A 25,822-nucleotide genomic window follows, 5' to 3' on the forward strand; every position below is an offset into this window, starting at 1 on the left:
TCTGGAAAATCCCAAGGAGGAAGAGGCCTGGTGGGCTACAGCCCATCGGGTCGCAAAGAGTCAGACACAACTTAGAGAGTGAGTACGCAGATATTTTACTATGAGTAAAACTTTCTTAATGAGAGAAATTTGGACTCAGGAAAATCATATAGAAGGAAAAGTACAAAGATATGAGAAGAGACCTTTCAGCAACAAGGCAGGCTAAGCTGACAGGAAGACACTCCCGCTACAAAACAGAAATGCTAGATATAAAATACAATTCTTTTTTAATAAAGAGCCAAACTTTTAAATAATAAAAAGGGGAAATCTCCCAAGTACTTAAAATAAAAAGAACTCAAACCAGAAGTAACCTTCAGTTATCACAATGGCAGCAAAAGAGGGTGTCAGATTCTGATACATGGCTTGGCTGCTAAAATTTTAATGCCCATATGAGTATAGTTTTCATGGTATCAGTCTTTTTGGATCAAAGAACTAAAAATAGATGTTCAAGCTGGTTTTAGAAAAGGCAGAGGAACCAGAGACCAAATTGCCAACATCCGCTGGATCATAGAAAAAGCAAGAGAGTTCCAGAAAAACATCTATTTCTGCTTTATTGACTATGCCAAAGCCTTTGACCGTGTAGATCACAATAAACTGTGGAAAATTCTGAAAGAGATGGGAATACCAGACCACCTGATCTGCCTCTTGAGAAATTTGTATGCAGGTCAGGAAGCAACAGTTAGAACTGGACATGGAACAACAGACTGGTTCCAAATAGGAAAAGGAGTTCGTCAAGGCTGTATATTGTCACCCTGTTTATTTAACTTCTATGCAGAGTACATCATGAGAAACACTGGACTGGAAGAAACACAAGCTGGAATCAAGATTGCCGGGAGAAATATCAATAACCTCAGATATGCAGATGACACCACCCTTATGGCAGAAAGTGAAGAGGAACTCAAAAGCCTCTTGATGAAAGTGAAAGTGGAGAGTGAAAAAGTTGGCTTAAAGCTCAACATTCAGAAAACTAAGATCATGGCATCTGGTCCCACCACTTCATGGGAAAAAGATGGGGAAACAGTGGAAACAGTGTCAGACTTTATTTTTGGGGGCTCCAAAATCACTGCAGATGGTGACTGCGGCCATGAAATTAAAAGATGCTTACTCCTTGGAAGGAAAGTTATGACCAACCTAGATAGCATATTCAAAAGCAGACACATTACTTTGCCAACAAAGGTCTGTCTAGTCAAGGCTATGGTTTTTCCTGTGGTCATGTATGGATGTGAGAGTTGGACTGTGAAGAAGGCTGAGTGCAGAAGAATTGATGCTTTTGAACTGTGGTATTGGAGAAGACTCTTGAGAGTCCCTTGGACTGCAAGGAGATCCAACTAGTCCATTCTGAAGATCAGTCCAGGGTGTTCTTTGGAAGGAATGATGCTAAAGCTGAAACTCCAGTACTTTGGGCACCTCATGCGAAGAGTTGACTCATTGGAAAAGACTCTGATGCTGGGAGGGATTGGGGGCAGGAGGAGAAGGGGATGACAAAGGATGAGATGGCTGGATGGCATCACTGGCTCGACGGATGTGAGTCTGAGTGAACTCCGGGAGTTGGTGATGGACAGGGAGGCCTGGCGGGCTGCGATTCATGGGGTCGCAAAGAGGCGGACACGACTGAGTGACTGATCTGATCTGATCTGATTAAAAGTCAAGTCGTATCAGTGAAACGAAGGTCAGGAAAAATTCCTCACACTAATCTAGAAAACTGGCAAGAAAGTTTACCATGTATCCAGGTCTCTAATTGGGAGAATAAATCTCCTGAGGATAAACTGAAACCCTAAGCAAATAACAGATAAGGAGTTGTACTAACTGCAGGGTGCGAGATCCCCAAGCCAGAGGAAATTAGCCTCAAGGCAAATTTTAGGAACTCAACCAAATCAAATGCAAAACCTCTCTGTAGAAACATGCACAGTCCAGGGTATAATAGGCTCCCTGCTAAGGATGAATTCACAGTCAACAGCAACCACACAAGGAAACAGATCCCAATGAGAGAATGTCAGCAGACCAAATAGTTGAAAGAATTTGCACCGCTGTAAGAGGTAGAAATAATACAATATTAAAGAGACTGTAATATTGAAGAGCATACAACATAAAACAGGCAGATCTGAAAAAGAGCCAAATGAAACTTCCAGAATTTTTTTCAAACTATGGTTATTGAAATTGAAAACTTAATGGATGACTTAAAAGAGTCGATAAGAGTTGAAGAGAACGGTATAAAAGATTTGAGAAAATCATCCAGAATGTAGCAAGGAGAAAGAGAGAAAGAAAACTATGAAAGCAAGATAAAGAGGTTTGGAAAACAGATTGAAAAGACCCAAAATACACTTAAGCTTTTATGAAGGGGACACTACAGAGTAAAGGGAGAAATATCTGAAAGATAAGAATTGTCCAGCACTGAATACTAACTGAAGTCCTCAGGATGGAGAGGCAAACCAGGTTCCAAGCAGGAAAACCAAAATCAAATCCAAGCTTAGACAATAAAGACCTGCAGAAACAGGAAGACAAAACAGATAAATCTTAAAATAACCAAAAAGGAAAGACAGCTTGCCTAAAAAGGAATGACAAACTGAAAATAAAATAGTATCTTCAATGAACTAAGGTAGGTACAGAATTCTATACCTAACTAAACTACTAATCAAAAAACAAGGTTCTATAAATACACTCTTTAAAAAAGACCAAAAGGATTTCCTATCATTGGAGGAGGCCACCAAGAGAACAGGACCTTGAGCTGGAGGCTCCTCACCTCCTCCTCTCTCCTTACAATGTAAGCTCGTTCAGACCACTGTTCCCACACTGGGAGCTACTTCAGGGACAAAGCCTTGAGAGACGAATGTATTTTTAAGACCATCTGTACTGAATCCCATTAAGGCCTCCACATAAACTCTTTTAAGATTCTGGTTGGTGGATGCAAAGATCAACTCATCTTGCAGCTACCCAAGACAAGACTAGTGTGTAAATTTCTTTTCTTACTAAAACTGCCACTTTAGAATCCAGAATAGCCTGCCTCTTTCTTTGGTCTCTCCTTACCCTCTGAGAGAAGGGATTCAAATTTCACCTGGGAAACTCCTGTGATTGTGAATCAACACCTACTTTTATACACAATTCCCAAGTGGGTGGGGCAGGGGGGGTACTATTAAAGGGTGTGAATAATTTAAGGAAGAATGTTTAAAGAATACCTTGATATCTGTTACAACAGATAGAAGTAGGGAAAAGGAGTGAAGTTATCAAAGGCACAAATTAAGTCCATTTAAGACTGATGGAATATTGAATGACACTTTTCCAATACTGCAGAAAAACTCCTTGGAAGAGGTAAACTTTTGAAAAATCTTTTAAGGACAGGAGAGAAAATGTCTGGCACACAGAGAGATATTCCAACACAGGGTGTGAATTCAGAGAAAACTTCAAGGCACAAGTATGACCACCTGATCCAGGCGCTAGAGAACATGTTCACCCAAGAAGACCAAAGGCCCTCTGGGGAATATGAACCAACAGAACTGAGCTTCACTGTGACTCCCACAAAGGACTCTGAAGTACAAATAATGAACTAAAAAGCAAAACAGTTATCACCTTGAATCTCAAAAATTAATATTCCGTAGTACAACATCTTTTTCAAATTTTGCTCTCTACTGCTTAATGAAATAATGTATTCTCTGGACCTTCCATTTGATTTAAAAAGAAAAAGGTAATATTAAAGAACAAGATCTATCTCATGGATTTATCTCTTCCCCATCACCCATCAGTCTTATTTAACCAGCCTCTCCCAGTCAGATCTTGGCGAAAACAGCTACTGAGTTGCCCTGAAGCATTTTCGACGGCAATCAGAGTGACTTCCAGCCTGGGAACTTCAAGGAATTCCTCCTACCTGAGAATAAAACAATGCTTAAAGGTAAGCTCTCAGAAATTTAGCGCTAATGGAAAAATTGCTCCAATTAGTGTTTGAAGTTTCCAAGAAAAGAAATCTACAGGTATACAAACCCCAAATACTTTGGAACACACACATAATTCCCAGCATTCCTAGCTTCTATATAATTTCCCTTATTTCAAAATTAAAGTAAATGTCTCAATGTCTCCAAAAGAAAAAAAATCAAATAAAGCTTTATAAAATATTTTAAGACTAAATGCTTTAAAGCATTAAATGCTTCAAGGGTAAAAGTCACACATTTTTTTAAATTCAAGTTACTTCAAGGACTTACATAGCATTCCAAATATACTAATATCTCTCTCCATAACTCCCACTGAGAACCCAGTTTCTATCCAAAAAGAGCTCAGAATTTAGAGTCCATGATACTCCCTGATGCAAACATCTTTTATTAGAAATTTATAAATTTTATTAAGGACTGAACTGTCTTTAGTAAAAGAATGAAAGCATTTTGTTTTATTCAGTGTTGACAATTATTGAACAGTCTCAGTACAGGTTAAATTGTGTCCCCACCAACATTCATATAGTAACATTCCATCTGCTAGAATCCACAATGTGACTTATTAAAAAATAATAATAATAAGGATGTTTCAGATACAGTTAGTTAAGATGAGGTTCATACTGGAGTTCAGTTCAGTTACTCAGTTGTATCCGACTCTTTGCAACCCCATGGGCTGCAGCACGCCAGGCTTCCCTGTCCATCACCAACTCCTGGAGTTTACTCAAACTCATATCCACTGAGTGGGTGATGCCATCCAACCATCTCATCCTCTGTCATCGCCTTCTCCTCCCACCTTCAATCTTTCCCAGCATCAGGGTCTTTTCCAATGAGTCAGTTCTTTGCATCAGGTGGCGAAAGTATTGGAGTTTCAGCTTTAGCATCAGTCCTTCCGATGAATATTCAGGACTGATTTCCTTTAGGATGGACTGGTTGGATCTCCTTGCAGTCCAAGGGACTCTCAAGAGTCTTCTCCAACACCACAGTTCAAAAGCATCAATTTTTCAATGCTCAGCTTTCTTTTTAGTCCAACTCTCACATCCATACATGACTACTGGAAAAACCATAACTTTGACTAGACAGACCTTTGCTGACAAAGTAATATCTCTGCTTTTTAATGTGCTGTCAAGGTTGGTCATAATTTTTCTTCCAAAGAGCAAGCATCTTTTAATTTCATGGCTGCAGTCACCATCTACAGTGATTTTGGAGCCCAAAAAAATAAAGTCTGACACTGTTTCCATGGTTTCCCCATCTACTTGCCATGAAGTGATGGGACCAGATGTCATGATCTTAGTTTTCTGAATGTTGAGTTTTAAGCCAACTTTTTCACTCTCCTCTTTCACTTTCATCAAGAGGCTCTTTAGTTCTTTGCTTTCTTCCATAAGGGTGGTATCATCTGCATATCTGAGGTTACTGATATTTCTCCTGGCAATCTTGATTCCAGCTTGTGCTTCTTCCAGTCCAGCATTTCTCATGATGTACTCTGCATACAGTTAAATAAGCAGGGTGACAATATACAGCCTTGACGTACTCCTTTTCCTATTTGGAACCAGTCTGTTGTTCCATGTCCAGTTCTAACTGTTGCTTCTTGACCTGCATACAGATTTCTCAGGAGACAGATCAGGTGGTCTGGTATTCCCATCTCTTTCAGAATTTTCCACAGTTTGTGGTGATCCACACAGTCAAAGGCTTTGGCATAGTCAGTAAAGCAGAAGTAGATGTTTTTCTGGAAACTCTGGTGCTTTCTCAATGATCCAACGGATGTTGGCAATTTGATCTCTGATTCCTCTGCCTTTTCTGAATCCAGCTTGAACATCTGGAAGTTCACAGTTCACATACTGTTGAAGCCTGGCTTGGAGAATTGTGAGCATTACTTTGCTAGCGTGTGAGATGAGTGCAACTGTGTGGTAGTTTAAGAATTCTTTGGCATTGCCTTTCTTTGGGATTGGAATGAAAACTGACCTTTTCCATTCCTGAGGCAACTGCTCAGTTTTCCAAATTTGCTGGCATATTGAGTGCAGCACCTTCACAGCATCATATTTTAGGATTTGAAAGAGTGGGCCAATAATCCAAAATGACAGATGTCCTTATCAAAAATGGAAAATTAACACAGCGCACAGAGAGACCACCCTGTGAACATGAAGACAGAGATCTGTACATCTACAAGCCAAAGAACCCCAATGATCACCAGCGAAACACCAGAAGCCAAGAGAGACACATGAAACAGATTCTTCCCCACAACCTTCAGCAGGAAACAACCCTGCCAACATCTTAACTATAGGTCTCTAGCCCCCAGAACTGTGAGACAACAAATTTCTGTTGTTCAAACCACCCAGTGTGTGGTACTTTATTATGGCAGCCCTCACAAATCAATACGGTTTGCTCCTTTGCCATACCTTCCTGGGCACATCTCCTTAATTTTACACATTTCTCAAAACAGACAAAAGTGGCAAAAAATAACTTGTAGAAAGCTCTTCTTTTTCAGGAAATTTGCTACATAAAGCAAGAGTCCATACAAGCCTCAGTTGCCTCATATGTAAAATAAAGCTAACGTCAATTTTGAGAACGATGTATCTAGTTCCTGGTCCATGGTAATGACTCAAAAACTAAGATGGTAGCTGTGACTATTAGAAGTAAAAATGATGCCACTAAGCCTGTGTCACTAAGACGTGTGAGCCGAAGGGTTTCCTCAGGAGTCTCTGCCAACCAGGTTGTCTGCAACAGATGACTTCACCAGGCTCCAACTATCAGCAGCCTGAGTTGGTATCTTAAATTTATATCCAAGTCTCAGACAATGCAAGCTTCTCTGGTGGCTCAGAGGTAAAGAACTCGCCTGCCAATGCAGGAGACACAGGTTTAACCCCTGGGTTAGGAGGATCCCCTGGAGAAGGAATTGGCAACCCACTCCAGTATTCTTGCCTGGAAAATCCCATGGACAGAGGAGCCTGGCAGGCTACGGTCCATGGGATTGCAAAGAGTCGGACATGATTTAGGGATTAAACAAGTCAGACATTGCAACCAAAGTATCCCATGTTGCTTTATACCACCGTCAACGGTCACCACTGCCCCAAAAGCAAACCATTCTACTTCCCTCTTCCTCTCATTCCGTTTTCTCTCTCCTGACCCATTCATTCACATCCTATTTCCTCACATATCCTATGGCTTCCAAACCATCTTCACATAGTAAAAGTCATTCCGTCATGTCCAATTCTTTGCGACCCCAGGGACTGTAACCTGCCAGGCTCCTCTGTCCACAGGATTCTCCAGGCCAGAATACTGGAGTGGGTAGCCATTCCCTTCTCCAGCGGATCTTCCCAACCCAGGTCTCCCACCTTGCAGGCGGATTCTTTGTGGTCTGAACCACGAGGGAAGCCCTCCCCACAATAACTCCCCATCTAATTCCCACTTTAGCTGAAATAAGGTTTTTCATCATTGATGACCCCTCCCCCACAGACATCCTGAGTAGAGTCCGCTCATTCTCCAGCACCTGAGGTCAGAAGAGGAGGGTCATCATATTATCCACACCCAATATGCCATTCCTCTACCTTCAGAGAAAACACCTTCCATTTTGAGGTGTATGCCACCTGACACCCTCTAACCTTCTTCATCATTGTTGGCAGCCACATGAAGAATTCTGAAAAATTGTTATTAAATACAAACTTGATGCCTGACTCACTGTCTTCCTTACTTTAAGCTCTGTTATTATCCAGGTTATGGTAACATCCATAATATACTCCATAGACTCAAGTTCCTTGATATCAATTCCATAATCTTCATTTCTACTCAAGCTGAATTGTACAATCAATCACTCTGGCTATTCTTACCAATTAATCCCAAATTCCTTGTTATATATTGTGTTTCACAAGCAAAATCTCAACTCTTGTCAGTCAATACATCCAGATTTGACTCCATGATTCATCTCTTCAGTCTCTCTTAATTATTCATTTTTAATTGGAGGATAATTGTTGTACAATATTGGGTTGGTTTCTGCCACATATCAACATGAATCAGCCAGAGGAATACATATATCCCCTCCCTCTTGTTTAACTTATATGCTGAGTACATCATGCGAAATGCTGGACTGGATGAAGCACAAGCTGGAATCAAGATTGCCGGGAGAAATGTCAATAACCTCAGATATGGAGATGACACCACCCTTATGGCAGAAAGCAAAGAGAAACTAAAGAGCCTCTCGATGAAAGTGAAAGAGGAGAGTGAAAAAGTTGGCTTAAAGCTCAACATTCAAAAACTAAGATCGTGGCATCTGGTCCCATCACTTCATAGAAAATAGATGGGGAAACAATGGAAACCGTGACAGACTTTATTTTCTTGAGCTCCAAAATCACTGCAGATGGCTAAGCCATGAAATTAAAAGATGCTTGCTCCTTGGAAGAAAAGCTACGACCAACCTAAACAGCATATTAAAAAGTAGAGACATTTCTTGGCCGACAAAGATCTGTCTAGTCAAAGTTATGGTTTTTCCAGTAGTCATGTATGGATGTAAGTTGAACTACAAAGAAAGCTGAGTGCTGGAGAATTGATGCTTTTGAACTGTGGTGTTGGAGAAGACTCTTGAGAGTCCTTGGACTGCAAGGAGATCAAACCAGTCCATCCTAAAGGAGATCAGTCCTAAATATTCATTGGAAAGACTGATGCTAAAGCTCCAATACTTTGGCTACCTGATGCAAAGAACTGACTCCTTGGAAAAGACCCTGATGCTGGAAAAGACTGAAGGCAGGAGGAGAAGAGGTCAACAGAGAATGAGGTGGTTGGATGACATCACCGACTTGATAGACATGAGTTTGAGCAAGTTCCGGGAGTTGGTGATGGACAGGGAAGCCTGGAGTGCTGCTGTCTATGGGGTCGCAAAGAGTCCGACATGACTGAGTGACTGAACTGATTCTTCTCAAACATACCCTATTTCTTTAGCCAAATCTGCTCAATGAAATCCAAGTCCTAGATGAAACAAAAGATAAAACTCAGCAATTATACACAGCTTGCTGAGAATTGCTGGAGAAAATCACCCAGGTAGGCAGCATACAAGCACTACAAATTCGTCTTCTGAACCACAGCTCATCCTGGCTTGAAACTGTCTCTGTGTCCATAGATACCCTGTACCTCTCCAACTCCACCAGTTTTCTAAAATCTTACTTACCCTTCTGCCAGTTCCCTTCTCTCATCAAATGACCCTCCTTTTCCTCTGAGAAAAGAAAGAGTCCATCAGACAAGAAGTCATCCAGCATCCTGCATCTTCACCTACCACCTTGACCATGACCATACCAATCAGTGGTCCACTTGGCTCACTGAGCCAAAGGTCTTCTCCTTTGGAGGAGAACAACCAATCCTTCTATTTGCATCCTATCTCCTCTTGCTTTCTCAAAGTACTGGTTTTGTAAATCATCTGTTCTCTCTGGTATATTTTATCTCTTCTATGCTACTGATGCTCTTCTAGCAGTATTTAAATATTCTTTCCTGTCTCCCACCTTAAAAGAACATGTTCTTTCTCAAGTCCAATAACTAATGATTATTGAGAATTTACTGTGTGAAGGGATTGTGCTAAGTTTTGGACATCCAGTATTTCAATCCTCACATCAGCCTTACAAAGCAGATAATACTATCCCCAGTTACTGACAGTGAAGCACAGATAAGTTAAGATCACACAAAAGTACTTGGTGGAGCCCATTTTCCAAGCCAGGCATCAGATGCCAGAACCTATGCTATAAACCACAATGTTATGTTTCTTGACAGATACATACTGCATTCATTAGCTCCATTTTCTTACCCATCATTTCAGCCTCCTGGCTCCACAACTACAAAACAGTCTATTTTAATGTAGCCTTTTGGTTTAGCCTTTACTTTCAGTAACCTTATAAACGGATAGAGCTGACAACTTCTCCTGCTTAAAACTAACAACTTTTCAGATTTCCAAACACTGCTCACTCTTATTTCTCTTCCTATTTACCTGGACTCTCCTTTCCAGAATCTTTTATAAATTTCCCTTCTGTCTTTTAAATATTTATTTATTTGGCTGGGCGCGGACGGAGGGCTGGGGGAGGGGGAGTCTTAGTTGTAGCATATGGGATCTAGTTCCCTGACCAGGGATCAAACCTAAGCCCCCTGCATTGTAAACACAGGAGTATTAGCTACTGGACCACCAGGGAAGTGCCTCCCTTTTGTCTTTTAAATGCTGTGTTTGCCATAGTTCTTGCCTGTCTCCCTTCTTTACTCCATCTACATGCTCTCTTTAGATGATCTCATTCATTCCAATGGCTTTAGCTGTCATCTGCATAAGTTTCAAGTGGACAGAACTGTTACTTGGCACTATTCACACTAACATTGACAGCTGGAAATGCGGAGGGGTAATACCTGGAGACTGACAGGCCACCCAAACAGATCCACACAGGGAGACATTTACTTTCATAAATCCACCATCAACCAATGTCTGGCTCACAGACTTGCAAACTCAGAAACTTTTAACTTGACACTGTCAGACTATTTCAAACAATAGAGACAGATGTATAAAGCTGGTGTGCCAAATTGTGAGTTATCAATGAGGACTATAACTGTCTGGTGAATCTGATGCATATGCCAGTGTGATCAGAACATTCTCTTCCTATAAGTAAAATTCATGAGGTTAAAAATTACTGGGAAGTTGTTTAGTGAGGGAGCAAAACAAGGAGCACTAATAGTATGATCCAAATATGTAACGACATCATTACATATTTATAAAGATGAACAGTCTACCACGACAGTTGGAACACCGCTCATGATGGACTAGTTATTTAAGCACAGAATGAACACTCTGAACCTTAGATAAAATTTGGCAAAAAAAAAAAAAAAAAGTCTGGTTTAAAAACAGGCAGTGGATCTGAAGAGACATTTTTCCAAAAACATACAGATAGATACAGATGGTCAACAGGTAAATGAAAACTACTCAACATCATTAATCATCAGGGGAACACAAAGCACACCCACAATGAGTTATCACTTCACACCTGTCAGAACAGCTATGATCAAAAAGACAAAGAAATAAAGTGTTGGTGAGGATATGGAGAAAAGGGAACCTTTCTGCACTATTGGTGAGAATATAAACTGTTGCAATCACTATGGAAAACAATGTGGAGGTTCCTCAAAAAATTAAAAACAGTACTACCATTTGATCCAGCAATGCCACTGCTCGGTATTTATTGAAAGGAAACAAAAACACTAACACAGAAAGATACATGAACTGCCAAGTTCAATGCAGCATTATTTACAGTAGCCAAGATATGGAAGCAACCGAAGTGTCCATTTATGGATGAATGGAAAAAGAAAATGTGATGTGCATACACATACACAGAGAGAGAGAGAGAGAGAGAAAGGACTATTATTCAGTCATAAAAAAGGAAACTTTGCCATTTGCAACCACATGGATGGACCTTGACAGGTTTATGCTAAGTGAAATCAGACAAAGACAAATACTGTATGTTCTCACTGATATGTGGACTCTAAAAAAAAATTTTTAAACACTGATACAGAGAACAGATTGATGGTTGTCAGGGGCAGAGGGTAGGCAAAATGAGAGAAGGGGGTCAAAGGTACAAACATGCAGTTAAGTAAGTCATGGGGCTGTAATGTACAACATGTGGCTACAGTCAAGACTGATTGTATATGTGAGAGTTGCTAAGAGAGTAAATCTTAAACGTTCTCATCACAGGAAAGAGCATTTTGCAACATGTATGATCACAGATACTGACTTACCACGGTGATCACATCATGACACAGACAAATATCAAACCATCATACTGTGCAACTGAAACTAGTATCATGTCAATTACACCACAATTTTTTTAAGAAAAATAACTTGGTTGTACAATGTCTAAGTCTGTTTCTGTGACTTTTTCATTGTTGACCTCGACACTTTTGGTTGAGACTTTATTTTGGACAAGTTAATGTATAAGGAGCTGATAAGCAAGACTCCCATCCTGAGTGTCTCTTAAAGCTAACTTTACATATCTTTTCTCTTTAATCATATGCCAATTCATATTTTAATCTACAAAAGGCAATATTTCCCTTTTCTCCATGTTTTAAAGGCCAAGTCTGCTCTTTTGGACTTTATTAATAACTCTGAAATCCATAGCCTTTTTCTTATGCCCGAGTCACCTCCATTTTCTTCCCTGAATTGCTATGATGGCCTCAGGTTTTCTCGCTCAGCTCTCAGGATTGCCTGGTTCCAATCTATCCAAAAGATAAGGATTTAAAATGAAAACCCAAACACTTTTCACTCATAATCCTTCCAGGCTCCTGAAAGCTTTCAGGAGGAAATCCAAACTCCTTAATATTTTTGTTAAACTGCTTTTACTCACGCACTTTCTCCAGGTAACACTTCTAGAAAACCTTTGCTAACCATCACCCTCCTGAACACAGTATCAGGGAAACTGCTCTCAGCTCACACAATTCCCTATGCTTATTTTTCCACTATAAAATGTTTCACAGTTTATAATATTGTTATTTCTCTAGCCCTTCTCCCTAAAGCCTGTTAACATCTTGTAAGTTATGCCTCATCTTTGAATCAAAGGCACCTAGCATGGTCCTTGACAAATAGTAACTTTATTACCTCTAATTATAGGCAAGTAGAGTCATAAAGCTCACTAAGAATGGTTATTGTTTGACCAAAGACAAACTATACATAAAACCAAATTCGATTTACTATCAATCAATTAAAGGGCTGTTTCTCAACTTAATATGAAAAAAACACACCTTTCATCCTTCAGGAGTCAAAGATGATGTTTTAAAATAGAAACATCTCCAACACATTTAACATATTTGATATATCAAGATTCAGTCCCTATACTTCGAGACAAAGTTTCCACTGTGCAAACTATCTCTGTATCCTCAGAAAACAACCAGTGATATGGGATCTAGACACTCAGGTTAAAATGCTCTATCATTCTAGGAAACAAAGTTATCATTGTCTAACCAAAATCTCTCACTCTTAAATTTTAGTTAATTTCCTTTAGATTTCTGTTGGACTTAAATCCTTTTCCTCAGGAAAACCCTTCTTCTTGTAGGATCTGCCAAAGGCAAAGGGAGACTCCTAGTTTCTTGGCTCCTTTTATTTTTTTAATATGTTGAAACTGAAAACATTCAATTTGAAGTTTAGTTCATGTAAATTTGTATAGGTTTTCAAGGTCTCAATGTGCAATATTTTCCTTGTAAAAATCTTTCTATTCTTTTGTTCAAAAAAAAATTCTAAAAGAATATTTTCATTACAAAAGTCTTAGAGTGTTCTTTTTTTAGCACTGTGTAGGTCCTGCAGAACCACACAAAGTCATTGAGAGTTCAAAACCTTTATTACTATGAAACACAAGTGCAGAGATATGTAATGCTGCTAATTCTCCCAATGAATCAAGTCCTTGCCACTTTGAGTCTCTTTGCAGTCCATTATCATTCATTAAATTATGATCACTAAAACCATCGACTTAGGTAATAATCTAGCAATGGACTGGTTTTTATAGGTAAAGAAACAGAAGTCTGACAAGGTTAAAAGATTTGCTTAAATGACAAGAATAAGGAAGAGAACACAAATCTTCACTTCCAAATTGGAGACTCTACTACATTGCATTTGCATTTTGTAAAATGCTGGGTGAATTATTTATCAAAATTAGTTTCAATTTTAGCTTCAAGAACAAAACAATCTTTCCAGTAGTTGGAAAAAGCAATATAATTCCAAACATTTCCAATTCCTCTACTCCCATTCTCTTTTAAATTCTCTCCAAACAGGCTTTCATTTCCAACATTTCTTGGTGAGACATCAATAATATCCACATCGCTAAACAGATTAGCCAATCCTCAGGCCTCTTATTAACTAACCAATTAGTGCTTCTTCCTTGAAAAGTTTTCCTCTCTCGGCTTCTAGTTACACTCTTCTCTCTCTGTCTTCAGTTTCTTAGGCTGCTTTGTTCTTTGACTCTTGTCTCTGATTGCTCAACGTTGGTGTATGCCAGAACTGGGTCCTCAGACCTTCACTGATTCTTCATCTAATAGGTCCTTCAGTGGTCCCACCTAGCCTCACCCTGATTATCATCACATACACACCATCTGATCTCAAATTTATGTTTCTGACCCAGACCTCTCCCCTAAACTGTAATCTTATATATCCAGCTGCCTTTGTACCATCTCCACTTGGATAACAAAGTCATCTCAAACTGAACCGTATAGCCAAAAATAAAGACCTCAGTCTCCCACTGTTCCTCAAACCTGCTCATGGTTCCTCTTCTCCATTTCAGTAAACACTACACTATGCTTCCACTCACTCAGGCCAAATCCGCAGAATCTGTCTTGCCTACTATCATTTTTCTCTCACATCTAATTCATCACTAAATCCTTTTGGTCTTATCTCCAAAATATACATAGAATCCAACTATTTCTCAAAATTTTCACAGCTACCAACTTCACCCAAGATATATCACCCTCTTCTGCACCTGGCTCTGATGACTGGGGGGGCTGTGCCACTGGGCCCCACAGGATACCTTCTATACTAAGGCCACTCTTTCAAGATCAGGAGACATAACTGATATACCTTACATAGAGAAACAAACACAAAGAATTAGGCAAAAACAGGAGACAAATGAATACCTTCCAAACATGGGAATAAGATAAAAACCCCAGAAAAGAACTCACCAAAACACTGACAGCAATTTACCAGGTAAACAGTTAAAAGTCATAAATAAGCTTAACGATCTTGGAAGAAGAATGGATGAACTCAGTGAGCTTCAACAGAGAGAAAATATTAAAAAGAACCAGTCAAAACTGACAGAGAAGGCATTGGCACCCCACTCTAGTACTCTTGCCTGGAAAATCCCATGAATGGAAGAGCCTGGAAGGCTGAAGTCCATGGGGTCGCCGAGGGTCGGACACGACTAAGTGACTTCCCTTTCACTTTTCACTTTCATGCATTGGAGAAGGAAATGGCAACCCACTCCAGTGTTCTTGCCTGGAGAATCCCAGGGACAGGGAAGCCTGGTGGGCTGCCCTCTATGGGGTCGCACAGAGTCGGACACGACTGAAGTGACTTAGCAGCAGCAGTCAAAACTGAAGAAACAATGAAATGAAAAATACACTAAAAGAAATCAACAGTAGAATGGAGGATACAGAGAACAGATCAGTGATCTGGAAGACAGAATAGTGGAAATCTCCCAATTCCAACAGGGAAAAGAAAGAGAATGATAAAAAGATACAGTTTAGGATACCTCTAAGACAACATCAAGCATAGTAACGTTCATACTACAGGAGCTTCAGAAGGAGGAAAAGAAAGGATATGAAACCAATTTGAAGAAATAATAACTGAAAACTTATCTAACTTGGCAAAGGAAACAGACACCTAAGTCCAGGAAGCACCAAGAGTCCCAAACAAGATGAACCCAGAGGGACCCATATAAAGATATATTACACTTAAAATGCCAAATGTTAAAAAAAGAGAATCTTAAAAGCAGCAAGAGATAAACACCTAGCTACATACAAGGGAACCCTGTAAGACCATCAGTTAATTTTCAGCAGAAACTGTACAAGCCAGAAGAAACTGGCACTATATGTATATAAAGATATATACAATGAAGAAAAACAGCTTACAATCAAGAATACTGTACCTGGCAAGGTTATCATTCATAACTGAAGGAAAGATAAAGAGTTTCCCAGAAAAGCAAAAGCTAAAAGGAGTTCATTCCCACTAAACTGGCCTTATAACAAAGTATTAAAGAGACTTCTTTAACTAGAAAAGACAAAAACCAAACCAAGCAAAATAAAACAAATTATTAAAGGAAAAAAAATCACTGATAAAAGCAAACATATAGCAAAGGTTCAACCATCTATGGAGAAGGCAATGGCACCCCACTCCAGTACTCTTGCCTGGAAAATCCCATGGATGGAGGAGCCTGGTAGGCTGCAGTCCATGGGGTCGCTAAGAGTCGGACACGACTGAGTGACTTCACTTTCATTTTTCACTTTCATGCATTGGAGAAGGAAATGGCAACCCACTCCAGTGCTCTTGCCTGGAGAATCCCAGAGACAGCGGAGCCTGGTGGGATGCCATCTATGGGGTCACACAGAGTCTGGTATGACTGAAGCGACTTAGCAGCAGCAGCAACTATCTATAAAACTAGCATGAAGGTCAAAGGACAAAATAAAAATCATTGATATTTAAAATAATCAGTCAAGCAATACACAGAATAAAAAGACATGAATATGACATCAAAAGTATAAAATGTTGAGAATGGAGAAATAAAAATTCAGTGCTTTCAGAATGTAATCGAACTTAAGTGACTAATTGCTTGTTATATTTACATAGGTTGTTACACACAAACCTCATGGTAACCACAAACACACAATTGATATTAGATACACAAAAAATAAAGAGAAAGAAATACAAACACACACACGGAAAAAAAAAAAAAAATAAGGTCATCAAATCACAAGGGAAGAGAACAAGAGAAGGAAAGAAGGAACAGAGGCCAACTAAGAAAAATAACCAGAAAACAACTAACAAAATGGCAGTAAGTACAGCCTATGACTAATCACTCTAAATGCAAACTAAGTGCTCCAGTCAAAAGACATAGGGTGGCTGCATGGATTTTTTAATAGCCTGTATCTATACAACCTGCAAAAGACTCACTTCAGTTGTAAAAAACATAGATTAAAAGTGAAGGAATTAAACAAAGATATTCCACACAAACAAACAAAATGAATTGTTGATGTAGCAGTAAGAATATCAGACAAAACAGGCTTTAAAACAAAGAACATTAGGTAATGATAAAGGGAACAATCCAATAAAAGGATAATACTTGTAATACGCACCCAACACAGACAAACCTAAATATAAACATTAACAGACATGAAGGGACAAATTGAGAGTAATACAATAATAATAGAGGACTGGAACATACTATTTGCATTAATAACTAGCTCATCTAAACAGAGTATCAATAAGAAAAAGTTGGCCTTAAATGGCACAGTAGACCAGATGGACATAATAGACTATTATAGAACATTCCATCCCCAAACAGCAAAATACACATTCTTTTCAAGTACACACGGAACATTCTCCGGAGGTTAGGGGTGGGATTGAAAGTTCCAACCCTCTAATCGCAGGGATGAGTCTCCTGGCAATGAGCCCTCACTCTTCAGTGGAGTTCACAAGTCGCCTCATTAACATGACAGAAGATACCTTTATGGTTCTCATCAATTGGGAAAGTTCAAGAGTTTTAAGAGTTGCATGCCAGAAAAGGTGACAAAGATCAAATATTTATTTCATATTACAAATCACAGTATCCCATATGTCCACACAGGAAATTGCCCACAAATAGTTATAGAAGTATTATTCACACTAGCCAAAAAGTGGAAACACCTCAAATATCCTTTATCGATTATAAGATAAACTATGCTATATCTATAAAATGGATTATTATTTGGCCATAAAAATGAATTACTGATATATGCTATGATGTGGATAAATCTTAAAAACATTATGCTAAAGTGAAAGAAGTCAGTCAAAAAAAGATAATATATGATTCCATTCATATGAAAGTCTAGAATAGGAAAATCCAGGGAGACAAAGAGTACATTAGTAGCTGCTTAGGCCTGGGAGGAGGATAATATGGGCGGGGGAGGGGAGGTGAGAGGACAGATAAATAAAAAGGCACAGGGTGTCTCTTTAAAGTGAGAGAGATGTTCCAAACTTGACTGAGGTGTGGTTGCATACATCTGTATCACTGCTGACAGTGACTGCAGACATGAAATTAAAAGACGCTTGCTCCTTGGGAGGAAAGCTATGACAAACCTAGACAGCATATTCAAGAGCAGAGACATCACTTTGCTGACAAAGGTCCATATAGTCAAAACTACAGTTTTTCCAGTAGTCATGCATGTAAGAGTTGGGACCAGAAAGAAGGCTGAGAACAAAAGAACTGATGCTTTTGATTGTGGTGCTAGAGAGGACTCTTGAGATTCGTTTGCCCTACAAGAACTTCAAACCAGTCAATCCTAAAGGAAAGCTCAAGCTTCATGTTAGCCACTTGATGCGAAGAGGCGACTCATTGGAAAACACCCTGATGCTGGGAAAGATTGAAGGCAAAAGGAGAAGGGGACACTAGAGGATGAGACGGTTAGATAGCATCACTAAATCAACGGACACAAATTTCAGCAAATTCTGGGAGATAGTGAAAGACAGGAAAGCCTGGCGTGCTTAAGTTCATGAGGTCACAAAGAGTTGGACATAACCTAGTGACTGAACAATAATAACAATCTCTGAATATACTATAAATCACAGAATTGTATGTTTTAAATGAGTGATTATATAGTAAGGTCAATAAAGCTATTAAAAATTAATACATTAAATGCGATCATGAAAGTGGAAAACCCATCTTAAGCAGAGGTAGCATCACAAAGTTGTCTTGACCTGCGACGACCCCCGTGCTCTATGGAACTTCCTCCTACCATGGATTACGCTGTTACTCCTCTAACACTAGCGTCCTACATTTTTCTGAGTGATTTTATTACCACCTTGTCAACTTGTTGACTTATTCCTCTTGAATGTCTATGTGAAAGTGTTAGTCACTCAGTCATTACGACTCTTTGCAACCCCATGGACTGTAGCCTGCCAGGCTCCTCTCAGTTTATGGGATTTCCCAGGCAAGAATACTAGAGTGGGCTGCCATTCCCTTCTCCAGAGAATCTTCCCAACCCAGGGACCGAACTTGAGTCTCCTGCATTGCAGGCAGATTCTTTCATGTCTGAGCCACCTACACTTCCATGTATTTTCATTTTTACCCCCACCTCAAAACATACAGCTTGCCCCCAACTAATATGCAGATGCCCAAAGCAATCACCTGTGAAGGCCTTAAGGTCTCTGTCAAATGCCTGAGACTATATCCCAAATCTTATTCATTACTTCATCTAGCTAAATTCAACCACAGATGCCAAAGCACTTTGAACAGCTATAAGCAAAGTTATTAATATAATTATATTAAATTACACACATCATTTATTTGCTTGTCAGTTGTATCAGGGACTGTGAAAAACTACCATGTATAAAACAGTCATAAAACGTTACTGTTGGAAGTGACCTTAGAAATGTTCAAATCCAATTCTGCCATTTTATAATTGAGAAAACAGATACAAAAATGTAGACAGACTTTTCCAATGTCACTCAGTAAGCCAGTAAATCTCCATTCAAGGCCCTTTCTGTCCACTGGTGATTCCAAGTTGATAACCAACCAGAAGTACAAGGGAATCAAAAACTCTTAATTATTGAACATACACACAAACAGAAAATGACATACAAAGATAATATTACAATCCATTATTGTGAGTTAGTAAACTAAAGGTTATTAGTATGTTTTAATTTCTATTCTCATCTTTAAGTTCAAAAACACTTTGAATCACAATGAAATTAGAATAGCTTTTGCTGAATTATACATACAATTAATTTTATGGAGCCAATTTAAGTTAATCATTTTCTCTTATTATTTAATTCAAAATAACTAATTTATTAGTCATTTTTTATTAGCATACTAAGTTTCTCCTACTTTGAATCGTGATTGCCAAAATAAAGGAAAGTCAACTACAACAAATTTTTCTATTTGGTAACAACTGGAAGGGAGCACACCACAATACAATTTATTCCAATATTTTTTTTCATATCATATCAAAATAAATATCATGATGATCTAGTTTCCATTTATGACTTGAGGCAGTTTTTTGAGTTCTCTTTACAGCAACATCATTTCATAAGAGCTTTTTGGAGGAAAGCAAACTGTGGTGTCACAGAAAAGAATTTTTACTTTACGTTTTTTCCAACGTCAGATTCATTCCTATAGAATAAACATATTTAGCCTATTCCAAGCTTACAAAGTCTTGGTCTGCATCACAATTGGCGTCTTCAGTTCAGTTCAGTCGCTCAGTCGTGTCTGACTCTTTGCAACCCCATGAATTGCAGCACGCCAGGCCTCCCTGTCCATCACCAACTCCTGGAGTTCACTCAGACTCATGTCCATCGAGTTGGTGATGCCATCCAGCCATCTCATCCTCTGTCGTCCCCTTCTCCTCCTGCCCCCAATCCCTCCCAGCATCAGGGTCTTTTCCAATGAGTCAACTCTTAACATTTAACAAATTAAAACATTGTAACACATGAGGTGTCTCACTGAGACAGCTAACACAGTCAATGATCATTCTTTATTCAAATATTAAAATTTTTATTTTTAATCAACATTGAATTTACTAAGGTTATATGTATAGTACAGTGGAGGACAGGTTATTGTTTTCATCATTTGAAGAACAAACAAAAATCCCCGAGTTCTTTTTCCCTCTAAACTCCTCCCCCTGCCAATTCTTTAATAGCTGAAACTTGCCACATTTAAAACCAAGCAATAATTTGAACTCTCACATGCCTGTCAAAAGCACAAGGAAAGAATTTGAGATTCTCAACATCAAGTTTTCATTGTGAAGTGGCTGTGTCGAAGTCTTCTAGTGAAAAGAGAATTTCAATAAAAATGTGAGAGAACAGTGGGGGAGGACTTCAAGAAACCACTGCTTTATTTCTTCGACTGGGCAGTGAGTTGTGCTAATAAAACTCAAGTGGATACTAGACAGCCAGCCTCAGGGCTCCCCAGGCTATGCTACCCTCACATTGACTGTGAGGGCTCCTATGAGCCTCACAGAAAGGTGCCACTTTAAAGAGAAACTGAAAAAAGAAGAGAGGATCAAATTACCACGCAGCAGCTGAAACCCATGGCTTTAGGGCAAAAAATAAAGTGATTGTACTTCAACTACCTTTAAAAAGCACTGCCATACCAAATTACATACATTTCTACTGGAAGAGAGGAGGACCCATTTATTACCATCTGTGAGCCGAACTAATGATGATCTGGTGCGAAGATCAGTAGATTCAATTAACAAATGAATGGCTTATTTTCATCTCTTCAGTTCATTAGTAATTACTGCTTACAAACTTCCCTGTGTCTCACACAACAGGTTTTTCTCCCCCTAACTTGAGAGTTATCTTGAGAATGCTCTCAAAGTTGGCTGTTAGCTGTTAAAGTACTGCTGTTGAATACCCAATGTACCACTCTGCCTTAAACATTCTTTAGTTTCAAATTTTTTAAGTTAATTAACTCTGATTTTGATATCACTGCTCTGGTTTTCATAATTCTACGCTTTCCAGGTTTGGGTACCACTGTGCAAGCACCCCAAACAAGCCATCTCCATGGCTGAGGCATGAGCAGGTATCAGAGAGCAAACCCAGATGTAGGCGAGCAATTCTTTGTTACAACTGTATTCAGCTACACATTTAAAATGGTTCTGAAACTTACTGACACGCAATTTCGAGGCATAAGAAACAACGTAATCATAAGGAATAACAAAGAACAAGTATTTCCCTTACCTGGGTCGTGGAAAGGCACCAAAGCAAAGTTGAAGAGAGGTCTCTTAGGTCTTTTCAAAGACGTCTCCAAAATTTTGGAAGCCCCCTCGATCACCTGAACTAGATCATCATACATGGAACCAGTCACATCAAACACAAAAGCCAAGGTGGAGGCCCCCTCGGGAATTTCTTCTGCCTCGACCTCGGACTGGGTGATTGCATCCTGCGCTCGGGAAGGATAAAGAAGAGCGAGCAGGAATATGGTGTGGATCATGTCCCAGGAAATCATTTTGTCTTTTTTTTTCTTTTTTCCTGGAGCGCCCAAGCACTCTGCTGAGCCCTCCTCAATAGGCAGCGGGTTTCCTCTCGGGGCAATTTATTCGACTCCAGAAATCTCTTTGAACTTGCCGAAAGTTGGGGGCTGAGAATCAGATAGGGACGAGCACCGAACCCGAAATCCCTGCACGGGGCCGGGGAAGCAAAGATGCGGCAGCCTTCGTCCGGACGCAGCCTCCTTCGGGACGGCCGAGTGCCCGCGGCCCGGGCGGCGTGTGGCTGAGTGCGGGCGGCGCGCCCGGCCCATGCCCTGGGGACTGCTACGAGCCAGCGGCGCCGCGCCGAGTCCGCTGCCCTCGCCGCCGCCGCCGCCGCTCTCCGCCCGGACCAGCCGCAGCGGCTCCCAACTTTCCACTGCGCGCCGCCCGCCCGCGAGCTGGCCGGGGAAGGGAAGACGGGCTCGGCCTCGCCTCCTGATTGGTCGAGGGGACGCCCCCTCCTCCTCCTGGCTCTGGGGCCCCGCCTCCTGCAGGGCAACTTCTCCCCACCGAGTCTCGGGTCAACTGAGTACCAGGGAAGCGCTCCCGGGGTCCCCTCCGCGCCCACCCGCGCGGCGCCTCCCCTCCAAAACCCCGGGGTAAACAATGGCTTGCAAAAATGTGTGACGAGGTCCCGAACCGAGGGACACTGTGCTAACCCAGTGCACAAAGGGGATTGCCTTTTTTTTTTTTTTCCCTACGATGCAAAACGTTGCTTCAGACACCCCTTTCATAGTAACCCCCGCCCGCCCCCAAGAAACCGAGACCACCCTCCTTGCGCAGCCCAGCTTCCCGTCCTCAGCCCTCAACCCAGCCGGGAGGGGGAGCTGGAAAGGTCCTCCCGGCTGTGCTGCAGCCACATAATCACTCTGATCTCCTCGGGTACTGTGGGGCTTTGGTGGGGAGGGAGGGAGGAGACAGCTGGACCGGCCAGAAACGAGAGGACAGGGAAAAGGGTTGTGGAGGGAAACGAGAGAGAGACAGCGGGGCCTGGGTAGTCACTGAGTGTAGGTGGAAAAGATGGTAGGAGTCAAAGCAGTTGGGTGTGATGAGTACAGGATGGAGGCTCAGTGCACCGGATGAGAGGGCGAGAGGCAAAGGAAGAGGGAGGGGGAGAGAGACCGTCTGAAGGAGAAAATTGATTTTTTGTTAAATTCCACTATCAAGATTCATGCTTGCCGAGCAACATAAATCCTCCCCTCAGCATAGTGAGGCAGAATAATATCATTTCATATTTCCTCCCATAGAACACCCGTGTGCCCAGCCTCAGCCAAAGGCTCATTACAAAGGTGTTCCCCTCTGTGGCATTTTCTTGCTGATAAGTGAGGAAACCTCTCCCTGAAGAACAGTACAGCGTTTTTCCGTCTTGTCATTATTACATACATTTTGGTACCCAGTAACAGATAAGAAGGTGGACAAAGAAAGTCAACCATAAGCTGAAGGTTCTTTGCCTCTTTTTAATAAAAATGTATTCACATCCTGCCAAAGGAGCTGCTATCCGGATCCTGGCATTTAAAGAGGGGCCAGCAGGCATCTTGATCCAGTTGGAATGTGTGTTAGACCACCCATCCAACACAGAGGCAGCCTCAGGAAGAGCCAGCTCCCCTGAGCCTCTTAGACTTTAATCTGCAACTGTCCTCCCTTTCAGACCCAGCGACTCTGGAACCTGAGTTTATGATACCTATAAGTCATGTCATTTAAAGGAAGCAGCCTAGCCATTTGGGCTGAGTGAGAATATGAGAAGAAAGGAGGAAAGTATTTCCTCTCTAAATAGTATTTAGAAAATGCTATTTGAGTAACCTACTCCTTTGTTTATCTTAAAGGGATTGCATTCTAAGTCTTAGAGACTTCACTGAGACCTGAGCTGTTCCAGGTGTTCAGGGGAGGGGGTAGAGCTTGCTGATTTAAGACTTCTGGGTCAGATAATCTGGGTGCAATGCCCAGCTGTGACCCTTAATTACGGTGTATCTTCAGAAGTTACCTACCTCTTCATGCCTTTGTTGATTCAGCTGTAAATGGAAATAATGGTAGAACCGACCTAGTAAGGATTCAGTGATCTATCTTGGTAACTGTTTCATGTACACTTGAAAAAAATGTTGTTTGGTGGGAATTCTCCATAAATGTCAATTAGTTTGATAGTGTTGTTCGAATCTTCTGTATTCTTACTGATTTCTGCCTTCCTAACAGAACAAGCGGAATCAAAATCTGACTTAATTGTGGATTTGTCGATTTCTTCTTGTCCTTTTATGAGGTTTTGCTTCATGCATTTTGAAGCCTGTAATTAGATGCATAAATACTTAGGATTATTATGTCAGCTTGATTAATTGATTTTTTATCATTGTGAAGTTACATTCATTATCCCTGGTAATATTATTTACTGTGAAATATGCTTTATCTAATATTAATATAGCACTCCAGTTTTGATTAGTGTTTTAGCATGATATATAACTTCCCATCCTATCACTCTTATTTGTGTATATTAAAATGTGTTTCCTGTAGTCACCTTAACATTGGGTCTTGCTTTTTTTATGCGAACAATCTCAGCCTCTTATTGAGTTCTTTAGACTATTTCCATTCAGTATGATTGTGGATATGGTTGGGTTGAAATCTATCATCTTGCTATTTGTTTTTTATATGTTCTTCTGTTCTTCTTTTTCCCCATTTTTCTGCCTTCTTTTGGGTTGACTGAATGTTTTTTATGATTCCATTTTATCTCTATTGCCAGCTTATTAGCTATAACTATTTTATTTTAGTGGTTGCTATAGTGTTTATCCTGGAGAAGGATTTGGCAACCCATTCCAGTATTCTTGCCTGGAGAACCCCGTGGACAGAGGAGCCTGGAGGGCTACTGTCCATGGGGCCACAGAGAGCCAGACGGGACTGAGTGACTAAGCACAGGGCGTTTATAACAGGGCTTCCCCGATGACTCAGTAGTAAAGAATCTGCTGCAAAGCAGGAGACATGGGTTCAATTCCTGGGTTGGGAGGATCCCCTGGAGAAGGACTTGGCAACCCACTCCAGTATTCTAGCCTGGAAATTCCCACGGACAAAGGAGCCTGGCGGTGGGAAATCCCATGGACAGAGGAGTGGAGGGGCTCCAGTCCGTGGAAAAGCAAAAGAGTCGGGCAGGACTCAGAAACTAAATAACAACGGTGTTTAAATATACATCACCATCTTCCTTTAAGTAATGCTATACCACGTCCCATGCAGTAAAAGAACCTCAGAATAATATACTCCCATTAATTTCCTCCCCATCTTGTTTGCTATTTTCATTCCATTTTATTTTACAATATTTTAAACCCAACACTATATTAATGTAATTTTTAAAGTAGTCTGCCGGGAGCCGGCGAGAGACATTCCACTCGTGACAAAGGTCATGAGGAAGGGGGCTCGGCATACGCAAAGGCGGGATCGAGCCTCGGGAGTGCCCCCGGATATTCTCGAGCATCTACCCCCCAAAAACCAGAGTCTGCCTACTTTATTGCTTTGTGCTCTCACCTCTGACTTTACTGGGGGCTGTCCCCCACCACCATCTCACTCTCTCTGTCAAAGAGTTAACTTATAGCTCCAATTAATAAAGTTCCTGGGCAATTAGGAGTGTTTAAATCCAAACCCCTCAGATGGCTCTCTAACTCGCCTGACAAGTTTACCCGGACACCTACAGCTATGCATACGATTGTTTACAGTCTCCCAGCCTCCAGAGGCACGGGAAGCTTAAGATATTCAAATAGCTTAGAGCCTCTCAGAGAATTAGAAACTGTCAGAATAAAACTAGTAAAAGATTTCATTGATGAGCCAATGTTTGTTGCCAAGTTTTCACATCCCCTGAATTGTATCCTTGAATGTGCATTAATTAATATAGTTGGTATGTAGAAAAAATAAGTAGTGGCCTGGTGTTAGTAACTTTAGACCCTTAAGGTAGTAAATTCTTTCCTTTGTAAACCCATTACACATCCACCCTATAGGAACGTAATCTTATCTTCGGAAGATGGCGCCAAACCTTAAAATAATTACTCTTAGAGAAAATAAGTCTTTGTTGATAAGTGCTTGTCAAGAGTCATAAAATGTTAATAGGCCTCTGGCCAGAAGATGATGTAAATCACCTAAACCATTTGTATACGATAAATCTGCAGGAAAGAAACCCTGGTTTTTGATAAGCATCA

General features: G+C 40.5%; 1 protein-coding gene across 5 annotated transcripts in view; it reads right to left on the reverse strand.

Annotated features, from left to right (window-relative positions):
* Nucleotides 1-22,003, reverse strand: part of HMCN1 (hemicentin 1) — a 546,437-nt gene extending 524,434 nt beyond the window's left edge. For 4 of the 5 annotated variants that reach the window (XM_044942718.2, XM_044942717.2, XM_044942719.2 and 1 more), the window contains exon 1: nt 21,367-22,001. In XM_044942718.2, coding sequence (XP_044798653.2) covers nt 21,367-21,634 — 268 coding nt within the window. In that variant the 5' untranslated portion in view covers nt 21,635-22,001. Of the gene's footprint in view, nt 1-21,366 lie in introns of all 5 variants that reach the window. The other variant, XM_044942721.2, reaches the window with a different exon arrangement.
* Between the last annotated feature and the right edge of the window lie 3,819 nt (nt 22,004-25,822).

The sequence above is a fragment of the Bubalus bubalis genome, chromosome 5 (assembly GCF_019923935.1).
Source record: "Bubalus bubalis isolate 160015118507 breed Murrah chromosome 5, NDDB_SH_1, whole genome shotgun sequence".
NCBI classification, from domain to species: Eukaryota; Metazoa; Chordata; class Mammalia; order Artiodactyla; family Bovidae; genus Bubalus; species Bubalus bubalis.